Source organism: Nymphaea colorata, chromosome 4 (genome assembly GCF_008831285.2).
Source record: "Nymphaea colorata isolate Beijing-Zhang1983 chromosome 4, ASM883128v2, whole genome shotgun sequence".
Classification (NCBI taxonomy): Eukaryota; Viridiplantae; Streptophyta; class Magnoliopsida; order Nymphaeales; family Nymphaeaceae; genus Nymphaea; species Nymphaea colorata.
The window spans coordinates 12,037,861-12,052,081 of NC_045141.1; the positions used below are offsets into that span (position 1 = coordinate 12,037,861).

General features: G+C 40.2%; 1 protein-coding gene across 2 annotated transcripts in view; it reads right to left on the reverse strand.

Moving 5' to 3' along the window:
- LOC116252872 (25S rRNA (cytosine-C(5))-methyltransferase NSUN5) overlaps positions 1–14,221 on the reverse strand; it is a 50,275-nt gene that overhangs the window by 18,468 nt on the left and 17,586 nt on the right. The window contains exons 7-8 of one of the 2 annotated variants that reach the window (XM_031627478.2): positions 10,238–10,291; positions 669–813 (exon numbers count right to left, since the gene is read on the reverse strand). In XM_031627478.2, coding sequence (XP_031483338.1) covers positions 669–813; positions 10,238–10,291 — 199 coding nt within the window. The remainder of the gene's footprint in view (positions 1–668; positions 814–10,237; positions 10,292–14,221) is intronic. The other variant, XM_031627479.2, reaches the window with a different exon arrangement.

Here is a 14,221-nt window from a genome sequence, read left to right on the forward strand (position 1 = left end):
CCATGTGCTTTATAAATTGACTTCGTGTATTTGCTATGTGCCATCTTATTTTAAGTTTTATTTCCTCACTGGCAGATTGTCAGAGAACGACAAAAAGAAAAACTTGGCCAAATAGAAGAAACCAGCAACATCAATTTGTGTGCCGCTGAGAGGTTAAATTACAGGTTCTCGAATGGATCCCCAATAACATAATATCATGTCAAAAGAAGCGGACAAATGTAGATCATATTATGCTGAAAACTCCTCATTTCATGGTATAGATATAATACGCAAATCCTATCGGTAATGATTCTGAACCATATTGGTGATTGCTGTGTTGAAAATATTTATCCACTATAGCGAACCTTGCAACATATTCTATGCAACAAAAAGAATCATGGAATCTTCTCAATTTCTAAATAAGAATCAGTTACATATCATTCAGGAAGCATTACATCCTAAAGTTTCAAACTCATAATATAGCATGAACTTAACAGGTCAGAATTCTTGAGGGTCTTGAAGGTGCACATGAAGTGCTAAACAGACCTATGCAAGATTAAGTTCACCAGGCTACAAAGTAGGTCTAAGCAACAAAACATGAATGAAGGGAAAGAAATTCTCATTCTCAAACCATAAAATGATAAGAAAAAGCATAGTCAGATTAGGAATTTATCACTCTTCAAGGATACTAGGGGCTCCTGAACGTTTCACCGTCTCTTCTAGGAGCTTCACCCTTTCCTTGTTCAGTTCACATGCTACAATTCTTCCTGTCCCTCTCATAAGTGCCGCCATCTGAACAGCTTTGTTACCAGGTGCTGAACAAGCATCCAGGACCTTAAAGAAGACACATAATTGCTGTCAAATGAAGCAACTATAACTAACAAGAGTTGTAATATGCTACCTGAAGACCAAGAAAATGTGAAGATTAATCCACAAAATTGGTAACTACAAAATTTCAATTGAGAGAGTATTTGTAAAACATGGAAGAAATATTCTCACCAAAAAATCACTGACCAAAATCTATCATGGGTCCTCATTCTTATCACTATTACTAAGCATCGGATATAACTTTGGCAGTTCTATTGGACAAACCAACATAACAAAAACATGTGCATATTGTGCATTAGAGATAAAAGGCAATCAGACACAAGTATTTCTCTATTCTTTGAAATTAGCATCTACGACTTGCTTATTCTTAAAACTGAAAATTACTTCAAAGATGCTGATTAAAAAGTAAAAGTTTGTTTATCTAAAAATTTTGCCACTTATCAATAGATACATTATTTACATCATTGTCACAAATATCGTTCTTAAGAAAATATCACCAAGGTTTTTCTCGGGCATCTTTCGGCAAAATTGTTCTTGGGAAAATCTTGACAACTTTTAAAAAATATAAAAAAACATTAAAATTTCCAAAAATTATAAAATATTACAATCTCAGGAAAAGATATCATAAAATCGCAGAATTTTAAAAATCTTGCAATTTTTTCCTATTTTTTCATTTTGTTTTATTTGCTTGTAAATATCGCAAGATTCATGAAAATCTCACGATATCTATGACACTGATTTGCATTCACTCATGAGATCATTAAAATCATACTACCTATGAAGATGGTGTGCTTGCTTTTTTCTTGACACTCATTTCTTGCTGAAGGGATTCTAACATTTCAAGGGTAGACTCGTCAAATTCTAAAAGCGCTGTCAATTTAATGTTGTAGAAACAGTGAAAGCGAGAGAACAAAGAATAACACAGATGTAACGTGGAAAACCCCTCAACGAGAGGGAAAAAACCACGGGTGAGGACTGGTGCCCACTAGCAGCCAGGCACTCTCTCTCTTTTGATTTTCATTCACTCACCGAAATTAGGGCTTACACAGGTTAAGTAGGGCCATAACAGTAACACACTGGATCGGGTTCAGATCCAAACCCGAATAGGTGACCCAAATACAACATATGTCAACACTTCCCCTCAAGTTGGGCATACATATCAGACGTGCCCAACTTGGATACATTTCTCTCAAACTGAGTCACAGGTAAGGATTTAGTCAGAACATCAACAATTTGGTCTTCAGATTTCACATATGGTAGAATCAACTCTCTGGCATCAATTCTCTCCCGAATGAAGTGACGGTCAATCTCGACATGCTTTGTTCGGTCATGTAACACAGGGTTGTTGGCCAGATTGATTGCGGACTTGTTATCACAGTACATCTTCATAGGTCCTTCCGTCTCTATCCCAATATCAGTCAGTAATACTTTCAGCCACAGTAATTCTGACACTCCAGTAGCAACAGCCCTATATTCAGCCTCTGCACTTGAGCGGGAACAAACATTTTGTCTCTTGCTCCTCCAAACAACAAGATTTCCCCCCAAGTAGACGCACTACCCTAAAGTAGATCTTCTAGTATCAACACAGTCTGCCCAGTCTGCATCTGAATACCCTTCAATCTCAATCAGCCCTTGTTTCACATATAGAAGCCTTTTGCTAGGATTCCTCTTCAAGTAAAACAAGATTCTATCGACAGCCTTCAAGTGAGTATCTGTAGGCGCGTGCATGAACTGACTCATCACATTTACAGCAAAGGTGATATCAGGTCTAGTCAGAGTGAGATAGATCAATCTTCAAACCAGGCGTTGATACCTCCCCTTAGCTTCTTCACAGAGAGGTTCTCCATCTTTAGTACTGAGTTTGTGTGTCCCACATCCAGAGGAGTAGAAGCCGGTCTATGCCCTAGTTTTCTTGTCTCCTTCAGTAAATCCAGGGCATACTTCCTTTGATTTAGCACAAAGGTCGTACCTAATCTAGTAATTTCAATACCAAAGAAAATATCTTCGTTTGCCAAGGTCCTTGAGATCAAATTCAGCAGCTAGTAAACCCTTTAATATTGTTACCTCATCTTCATCATCACCTGTAACAATCATATCATCAACATAGACTAACAAGTGAGTAACCTTACCCTTCTTCCTCTTTACAAACAGAGTATGATCTCTGTTTCTTTGATTGTAGCCATGTTGTCTCATTACAAGTCTAAGACGTTCAAACCATGCTCGGGAAGACTGCTTGAGCTCATACAAAGCCTTCTTCAGTTTACAACATTTTCCCAGTTTCTCATATCCTGAGGGCATACACATATACACTTCTTCTTCAAGATTTTCATTGAGAAAGCATTCTTAACGTCAAGTTGGCACATCTTCCACTCCTTCAACACTGCTAAAGAAATAATAACTATAACAGTTTTCATCTTCACAACAGGAGCAAACGTCTCCAAGTAGTCAATCCCATATTTCTGACTAAACCCCTTGACAACCAGGCGAGCTTTGTACCTCTCAACATTCCCATCTTATTTGTACTTAATGGTATAGACCCACTTGGATCCAACCAGATGAGCCGCTTCAGGGATCTCTACCACTTTCCATGTCTGGTTTCTGCTCAAGGCTTCCATCTCTTCTTGCATAGCATGAGTCCACTTGGGATCACTCTGAGCCTCTGTAACAGTCCCGGGGATCATAGCCAAAGAAAGCGATGATACAAAACATTTGTAATTTGTACTCAGTCTAGAATATGACACAAAGTTATCAATAGGATGTTGGGTACAGGACTGATACCCTTTCTCAGGGCAATGGGAAGCTCCTCATTTTCAGTTTCTGTCTGAATGTCTTCCTCAACAGGTTTCTTCTGAGCACAACTTGGGTCATCCAGGAAAGAAGTATGATTGGGATTAAGAGTAGAATTCTCACCATCAGTCACCTTATCTGTACGAACTCTTCGCCTATAGTACACCTGCCCAAACAAGCGATTACATTTCTCTTCTGTCCCATTGAAACACCTTTCATTCCTCTCATGTTCAAGCACCTCAACAACCGGTGGACTTTCTTCCCGCTTGTACTCCAAGAAATCTGTAAATTAAATTTCCTGACTCGGAGAATACTCTTCCCCTGACATAGACTTCTCCCCCTGAAGAGGATTCTCACCGAAATAAGAGACATGTTCCAAGAATGTGACATCCTTGGTAACGTGAACACGACCAGTGGTAGGATCCACATAGGTACGGGTACGGGTGCGAGTATGGGTATTGATCATTTTCAAAAAACTTGGGTGCGGGGGTACGCCGTATATATATATAAACAATAAAAAATACTTAAAAAATATGTATCAAACTAAAGAATATACATCAACATAAACAAATAAATAACATAGAAAATATATATCAATGATTCTTGCAACAATGTGTTTAAGAAACCTATGAAAAGCTTTAGACATATGGACAACCAAGCAGCCCCCTAGTCAAATATGAACATCAATCGAATTTTTACATGCAAAGAATAAAATAAAAAGTAAGGTGGAAAAAATTAAATCAAAGTAAAATTAAGCACTTTGGATCTATAGGTACCCAAGTGTCAAAGTACTCATTTTGGGTACGGGTACGGGTACGGGTACGGCGACACAGGTACGTGGACCTTACTGAAGTACCCATGTGACTTAGTTTATACCCTTTTTGAGTAGGAGGATACCCAACAAATATTCCCTTGATTGACATTGGATCAAGTTTTTTAACATTAGGGTTGTGATCATGAATGAAGCAAACACACCCAAAGACACGAGGGGGGATGTGAAATGGTTGACGATTCCCTGGAAACATAGAGTAGGGAGTCTGCCCATTTAACACACGACTAGGCATACGGTTAATCAGTATGCACTAGTAAGAACAACATCTCCCCAATAATGTTTTGGAAGATTCCTTTGAAACAAGAGGGCTCTGGTGACATTAAGCAGTTGACGATTTTTCCTCTCAGCGACCCCATATTGAGGAGGGGTATAGCTGCAAGATGTCTCATGAACAATCCCCCTTTTTCGAAGGAAATCCTCAATAGCTTGACACACACACTCACGAGCATTATCAGACTGAAAGGTCTTAACAGAACCACCATATTGGTTCTCCACAAGAAGAACGAATGTCTCTATGACATGAGGCTCTTCACTACGATCTTTCAACAGGTAAACAAAGGTATTTCTTGAGTAATCATCTATAAATGTTATAAAATACTGAAAACCACAACAGGTATGAATTCCTAAAGGCCTCCACACATCAGAATGGATCAAGGAAAAAACTTCATTAGCACGACTGTTGGAAACAGGGTATGAAGCCCTAACATGTTTTAGCAAACTGACAAACATCACAAGATATCATAGATATGTCCAAACTAGAACATAACTCAGGAAATAACTGTTTCAAAACTCCAAAAGGGAGATGTTCAAGGCATTCATGCCAATACAAAAATAACTGAAGACAATCTTCTCCGTTCTTCTCGGTTCTACTAACTGCTGTCATAAGAGCATTGGCCACACGGATGGGAAATCGATATAAGCCTTCAGACACCAAACCAATCTCAATCCTCTTCCCTGTCACCAAGTCCTGCAAAACACAACGATTTGCGGAGAATACGAGTTCACAATTCAACTCCTTAGTAATCTTGCTGACAGATAAAAGATTCAAGGGAAGATGAGGAACATGTAAGGCACCATGCACTAAAAATTTGTTTAACAAACAAATACTCCCTTTTCCTGCCACAGAGGTAAAGGAACCATCGGCAAGAGAAACACGTTCCTTTCCAAAAGATAGCTTATACTCATGAAAGAGCTTAAGATTGCCAGTCATGTGATGGGTGGCACCACTGTCAACTATCCATTCGTCCATACAAGAATTACCTTTTTCACCAGAAATGGCCAGAGCATGGTTAACTTTCACATCATCTGACATTTCGGCCTGACCAACATCAAGCTGACTTAAATAAGCACGAAGCTCACGAATCTGTTCAACAGAGATAGAGGCTTTCCCTCCACTAGAGTTGGTAGCATCAGAAATAAATTTCTTTCCACTGAAAGGTTTCCCTCGACTATTCTTCTTTTCTGGATGGAGGTCCCAACAAAAATCCACTATATGACCAGTCTTTTTGCAGTGAGTGAACTTGCGAGGAGGTCAGGCAGCTCCTACAGGGCCACAGCTAACAAAGGCAGACCTCTCATTATACGAGATGTGATCCCCTTTTTTCCCAGTAATAACAAGGCGTCGTTGCTCTTCAGCCTCTACACGGAAGTAAACCTTCAATACTAGGTAGTCTGTCAGAATTAAGGATTTGACCCCTTATACCTTCAAAGTCATCATTCAACCCTACTAAAAATAGGAACACCCTATTCTCCCATTCTTTGGCTAAATAACGCACTTGATCTTGAAGACAATCCCAAGTGTCATCAGAGTAGTAGTCAAGTTCCTCCCACTTAGATTTCAAAGCAGCAGAGAAATCTGCTACAGAGTTTTCACCTTGCCGTAGAGAATAGACATCTTTCATCAACTGATACACCCGAACAACTTTCTTCTTTTGGCCATACATCTGCTCAAGTATAACCCACATATCCCTCGCAGTCCTTTTGCGAAGGGTTGAATCTCGGGGGACACAGAGTTGACAATCCAAGTCTTAACTTGGTTGTCCTCAAGAAACCATGTGTCCCAGGCAACACTCGTCTCAGCCGATTCAATCTTCCTCCCATTTATATAAGCAATTCGGCCATGAGTTGCGATCCCCATGGTGATAGCAGCGAACCATTGAAAGTAGTTTTCTTTGGTCAGACGAATAGTAGTAACTTGAACTGGAATATTTTCAGTTCTAGAGGCACCAACATCAGTCTGGTCCATATTCACCATAGAAGAAGAAGAATATGCCATAAACGGAATTCAGCACTGTAGCAAGAAACCAAGTATGCTTCAAACAAACAGCAGCAGAACAGGAGCGGAGCAGCAGTGGAGCAGGAAACAGCGGCAGATGGACAGTAAAGCGGCGGCGGAGCCGGGAGCAGCGGCTGAGCAGGGAGCAGCGGCTGAAGCAGGGAGCAGCTGCAGTCGTGGCTCAGGCAATGACAGAAAAAACAGGGAGAGGACAGTGGCAGAATGGGCCTCGAGCGGCAGCCGAGACTCAGGCGTCTCACTGTTCGAATTTGGAAGCTCGAGCAGGGAACGGCAGACAGAGCCCAGGCGACAGCAGCTCAGGTGCAGGCGGACGGGCACCACTGGCAGAGGGAGGCGACCAGCTGACACTGGCTACGCTGGGCGGAGGACAAAAGCAGGACGATGGCACCCCCACGCACGGCAGGAAAGGGCGACTAGTAGGCCACGGCAGCAGAGCAGAAGCGTCGGAGCTCCATGGCAGCTTCTCAATCGTTGAATGAAGGAGCGCAGAACCACGGCGACCCTTGGGCGACGCACACAACAGCGGACTCCGTCGGGCAGTGAAGACAAAAACCACGAATGACGATGGTGGATCTGGGCAGACCTCGCCGGAAGTCACGACAAAGTAAAGACAGCGTCGAGCGAGCGTGGAGAGCTTCGAGCGACAGCATCGGGCGAGAGTGGAGAGCGAGAGGCGATGCAGGGATAGATGCCAGAACTTCACGGCAACGGCAGAAAGGAGGCAACGGAAAATCCCCCATTCAAACAATGTCCACGGATTTTCTGTCCAAACTGAACAGTAATTTCAGAACCAGTCAGCTCTAATGCCATGTAGAAACAGTGAAAGCGAGAGAACAAAGAATAACACAGATGTAACGTGGAAAACCCCTCAACAAGAGGGAAAAAACCACAGGTGAGGAGAAATGGTGCCCACTAGCAGCCAGGCACTCTCTCTCTTTTGATTTTCATTCACTCACCGAAATTAGGGTTTACATAGGTTAAGTAGGGCCATAACAGTAACACACTGGATCGGGTTCAGATCCAAACCCGGATAGGTGACCCAAATACAACATATGTCAATAGATGTCACTAAATATCTAAAAACAAACAAAGTCAAAAATCTCATAAAATATTTAATTTAAAGCATCCTCAAAGCATGTGTGTGTGTGTGTGTGTGTGGATGTGTGACATAGAAACACCTGAAAGGCAGCACCACCATGCCTACACGCTGGACAAAGATGTGGGCGTGGGAGATTGCTTGACACAGCGTACTAATATTTTGCATTCTTTTTTGTCTATGTTGGTATTTTTTTATTGGAAATATATATATTATGAATATGAACAATGAATGCATATGTTTGCTTGCCTCATATCTTACACTTAGTACATACCTACAAAACACACATATATAAATCATTAAAACCACAATGACAAATGACATTTGGAAAAAAAAATGTTGTGAATGAAATACCTTAGAAAATAAAAATTTTTGTTTTTTGGGAAAATATCAAAACATGTTTCACTGATCGAAGTGAATTAGAAGCTTCTTAATCAGAAAATGAGGAAGCAGGCTCCACAGGATAAGAGCTCACTGTATAAGCTTAGAGTCCTAATAGATATACTAGATTTTCCTAACATGCTGGATAAACTACTACATCTTGATCATGCTCACTGGAATGAAGTGATTCCACTTGCAAAAAGGTTGCTGAAAGAAGAGGCTCACATAACAGAAACCTGATGTGCAATATTTTTTAGCAAACAATGCCCAAAAGTCATCATTCTTCAAGGATTAAAACGAGGCCCAGAAGAACCAAAAAAGGTGCAATACTCAAGAGAAACCTACATTAAAAAAAGGTTTAAAATTTACACCCCTTATATACAATCGGACTAACCATTGCCTAGTTGCCATTCGTTAGCTTTGGGCAGCATGACAACAGAGTGACGAGCTCAAATGGAAGATAATAAAATTACAAGATGAAAAAGTGTGTGCATGCACATATGTGTGTTTATACTTTATATACATGATATATATATATATATATATATATATATATATATATATATATATATATACACACACCCCTCAAACTAACAGTGCCACAACAAACTAGTGTCACAAAAAACGTGTTAATTTTCAAAAAAAAAACGCGAAAAAAATGTGTGACAATGAAACGCTGTAAAAAAACGTGTTTTTTCAAAAAAACAAAAAATACAAAAAAACACGAGAAAAAAACAATAAAATGCATTTTTTCGCATTTTTTTAAAGTGCGACTTTTTTGGGGCAGTGGCATGAATTGTAATTTTCAAAAAATTTTAAATGGTAAATTTGGAAAAACCCAACAAAACGTAAATTTAAAACACTTAGTCGACAAAAGGATAAAACAAGTCGACAAAAGTTTTAGGGTTTATGGGTTTTGAAATTGGCAAACTCAAAACCGACCAGATTTCTGACTTCCAGCGAGTTTTCAGACCTGCAAACTCACTTGCAACACCTTCAACATCGAGTGGCGACACAACAATCCTATATTCCTCTTCTGTCACCAGCGGAACCACCCTGAGCGACTTCCGGCAAGAAGCACAGCAATCCACTTCCAGAGAGCGACACGGCAGTCAACTTCCGGCGGCAACACAGCATTCCACCTCTGGCAGCGACACAGCAGTTCCCTGGGCGACTTTGGTTCCTTTGATTTTTTTATGTAGACATGTTTTGCTTTGGTTTTTCTTTTGTTTATCAATTGATTTGTTAATAGTTAGTATTTTTAGTACTTACTAACTTAATAGGTTCTGTTTATTTTTTATTTTTTACTATATTTCTGTTCCTGATTTTTTAGTTCGATTCTGCATAAGGAGTTAATATTTTGTGCATATATATACAGACGTGTGTATCTTTGGTTTTTTATTTTCAGTTTATCAATCAGTTTGTTAATATTTAATATTTAATAGTTAAATGCTTAATATGTCTGCTTATTTCTGATTCTTATAATGATCTGATTCACTGATTCTCATTTATTATATTTTCCCTAATTTCTGGGATTTTTTAAATTTTTTGAAATTTACCATTTTTCCCATTTTTCAGGCTCGCCGTATTATGCCCGAGTAAACTTCGCCGTCTAAAACTCCAAAACGTTATTTGTGACTATGCAACAAGCAGTCCATCATAGCAAAGACTAAATTCGGGGCTTGAAGGAGGTTTTAAAAAAACAGAAAAAAGGGGTGCAACACAGAATTCAAAAGAAACATAAGATAAAACCCACTATCTTCTTCAAGTATTTCTCACAAACATAATGCAACCCAGCCACTTTCAGTCAACATGCTTCCAAGCACCACACGAAGGTGGTTGAAAGGAGCTTAGGGCAATACTGAGTAGGCCAAAAGAAAAAGTCATACAAATGGATCTACAGAAAATATAGTGCATTATGCACTTGGTAGGATAAAACGAAAAAATTATACATGAAATGCAACAAAAGTTCAAACAGATAAAATGGTATATTCGAAAAACAATAGTTGCATATCACTTAATTTGGTCATATACTAACCTCCCATCCAGGCTGAGGACCAAGAGCAACTGCAGGCATACAACTAGCCTTACCCTATGAATTCAAAAACCACAGAAGTAAATGAAAGTAAATAAGAAACTGAACTTTCATACCATTCCAAATAATCATAAGTTGCATGATAACGTAACCATGGCAAATTGGCATATATCATTATTACTGTTACTGTCTCAGATAAAGAAGGATGGCTGGTTATGTGGAGGTTAAATTAATGGGGTAGTGAGATTATTATGTAATAGGATTATTATAATTACATTTATAAGAATTATTATTATTATTATTGATGTTATTATTATTGTAATGTCTGATGCTCTCCTGTGGTCGGGCAGCTGGATTACGATCTAGACCTGGACCCGCGTGAAGAATGGCCCGACGGCATGAGCTCTCCCGCCTTCTTGTTGCTTTCAGGTGTAACGAAGAAGAAGAAGAAGAACTTGAGGAGGCGGAAGAAGAAGAACAGTGAAGGAGGAATCGACAAAGCCTGGGAAGGGGAAGGAGAAGCTTAGTGGAAGAGGCAGGGAAGGCGCTGCAGAGAGGTGTTCTCTCTCTCTCTCCCCCAAATGCTCTCCCCCTCTCTGTCCCGTGTTCTCCCTCATCCTCTGCTCTCTCCCGTCAGTTTTCTCTCATCCGCCCTCACTGCTCTCTCTGATCAGCCAACCCTTTCAATGTCATTTCTTTGCCCTATCTCCCTTTCACTCCCTCGCTCCCAATCTCCCTCCCATGAACTCTATTTCTCTATGCACGCCCCTCACTCTTGAAGTCTCTCTACTCTCCCTCATGCACACACTCCCTCTATCAGGCGCGTTGTCACTCTCCCTTGTTGTCTCCCTCACGATCCCCTCGTATGTGCCTTCTCACCTGCATGCATCCTCACTGCTCACTCACTCTCTCACAGACCCTCAATGCTCAACCGACCACCTGCTATTACCCTTGTGTTCCATCTTTTTCCGTGTCTCACTTTCATTCCCTATTGGTGTCATTTGGGTTGGATTGCAGATTGAGGAAGACATTTTTTCCCCTTTTTCCAGAGATAGAGGGTGTTGGAGGCAGTGACAACGGACTGTCGTCAGCAGTTGGTGGCTGGCTGTGCGTTTGGGGTGGCTGCCAGGGATGCCTACAGCAGTTAGAACTTAGAACTCTATAAGAGGCATGAGTATGGCTAAACAAGCTTATTTTTGCTGGATTTTGCCCTAAAAGTATTGATAATTATCTTGTTGGCATCATGAATTTATATTTGAAGCATTTAGGGAGCATAGTCGAGATCTCATTGCATTAGGGAAGATTTGTGACTGCCCTAGAGGGACATTAGCTGCCTAGATTAGGTGTCTAATTAATCAATGATGCGTGTAGCGTTGCATTTGGGAAGATTCATGCTTAAAGTTCCCAATCGTGCGACCCCAAAGTCGTTGGGGGCTAACAAGTGAAAGATGTGAATTGAGGTCTATAATAATCTGAAAGTGTATTTGCAATCGAAGGATTGAGGAATATTATGCTCAATTAAGATTGGGGGAAAGCTCGTGCAAACGTGTGGAAAGTGAGTAAAGGCACTCCATGGAAAAACTTGAAGAAGGTTCTGCAGGCTGATTTAACCTATCGCTACTCGAGTCGACAACCTACGACTCGATGATTTCATTTCTTACTTAAATAAATTTTACAGCGAGATGGATAGAAAACTTATTGCTTTGAGTTTTTGCAAGTAGACCAGGCACATCGAGCATACCTTGAGCGACAGAATCCAAAGCTCGAGGTGATTTTGGTTTTTGGTGGAGGCATGCAACAAGTATGACGGCATTCCAAGCAAATGTCTGTCTGAGGCCAAACATGGATGGAATGTGTATTTCCCACTTGTGGGTTTTCAGGATCGTTGGATCCAACGAATGTGTTTTGTTTGAATAATGTATGATACAACGTGCTTCTTGACATATGAATGTATGTGTGAGATTGATTGATTGTTTTTCAAATATTACGTGATAGTATATGCATGCTAAAAGTTATAACTGCTTAAGACAGCTTAGGCAAGGTATCGCGTCGAGTACCTCATCGACCTCGATCATGCATTAGTGAGCATCATAGCATTATATTTGCTTAGGACAGCTACAAGCCAATCACAGATTGAGATTACTCTTTGTGGTTCAGCTAAGTTTTCATATGAAGCAATTGTTATGATTTAATTGTTGTGATCATTATGAAATTTTTGTCTGCATTGCCGTTGGACAATGATTTGATTGAATGGACTTAACAAGTATGAGTACCCATAGAGTGTGGTTTGGCTAACCAAGAGTATTGATTAAATCATTTATGAAGTTAGAGGATGTTGCTATCGTGAGTGAGTACTCTGATGTGTTTCCTAAAGAGCTATCGAGTTTGCCTCCAACACGAAAAGTGGAATTCAAGATAGAGTTATTACCAGGGACAGCTCCTATTTCTAAGACATCATACCATATCGCACCGGCAGAGTTAGAAGAACTGAAGAAGCAATTGTAGAATCTCTTAGATAAGGGCTTCATTCGACCCAGTGTGTCACCTTGGGGAACACCCATGTTGTTTGTTAAGAAGAATGATAGAACTATGCGCTTGTGTGTAGATTATCGTATGTTGAATCAAGTCACGATCAAGAATAAGTATTTGCTTCCTAAAGTTGAAGACTTGTTTGATCAGCTCAAGAATGCGAAGGTATTCTCCAAAATTTATTTGAGGACAGGTCATCATCAACTCTTGATACGAGAGGAAAATGTTTTTAAGACTGCCTTTCGAACTAGATATGGGCACTTTGAATTCAGGGTCATGCCTTTTGGATTGACCAATGCTCCCGCAAGGTTTATGGACCTTATGAATTGGGTCTTCCAAGATTACTTGGATCGGTTTGTTATTGTTTTTGTAGATGATATATTGGTGCACTCAGATAGTGAGGCAGAGCACAGAGATCACTTAAGGAGTGTCTTGGGTATTTTGCGCAAGCATAAGTTATATATCAAGGCAGTCTGTGACGGGAACAGAGCAACAATGACTACCTTGATATGATATCCTGTATTGGAGGAACTTATCTTGAAGCAAAAGGAAGATCCTGATTTTGCTAAAAATATGAAAGAAAGTAAGAAGACAAATTCTTTTTTGTATCATGATGAAGATGGTTCACTATGGTTTCGATAAAGATTGTGGGTCCCTAGAGATGATGGGGTGAAGCGTCAGTTGCTTGATGAAGCTCACAAATCCAAATTTTCGATACACCCTGGCAGTACAAAGATATTTCAAGATATGAAACGAAATTATTGGTGGCTTGGAATGAAGCATGAAATTGCAGAATATGTGGCAAAATGCTTAGCTTGCCAGCAGGTCAAAGGAGAGCATCAAAGGTCAGGAGGTTTGTTGTAGATAATAGATATTCCAGTGTGGAAATGGCGTTTACTTCACACCAGGAGACAACATGATGCCATATGGGTGATTGTTGATCGACTTACGAAGTCTGCTCATTTTCTACCAATCAGAATCAGTCAGTCATTGGAAAGTCTTGCAGAGTTATATTTTGGCAAGATTGTGAGATTGCATTGAGTGCCAAAGTCTATTATCGCGGATCAAGATCCATGTTTTACCTCTAGGTTTTGGGAGCAATTGCGAAAGGCATTGGATACGAAGCTTAAGATGAGCACAGCGTTCCACCCCCAAACTGATGGACAACCTGAGAGGACCATCCAAACCTTAGAGGACATGTTGTGTGCATGTGTCTTAAACTGGAAGGAGAATGAGATAAATATGTGAAATTGGCAGAGTTCGCTTATAATAACAGTTACCACTCTAGTATCGGGATGGCACCTTTTGAGGTCCTGTATGAAAGGCCATGTAGATCGCCAGGTTGTTGGAACGAATTGGGTGATGGCAAAATCGAAAACTCCTTGATATTGCAGCATTACACCGATCAAGTACAATTGATAAGGAAAAGGTTATTGACAGCTCAGAGTAGACAGAAGA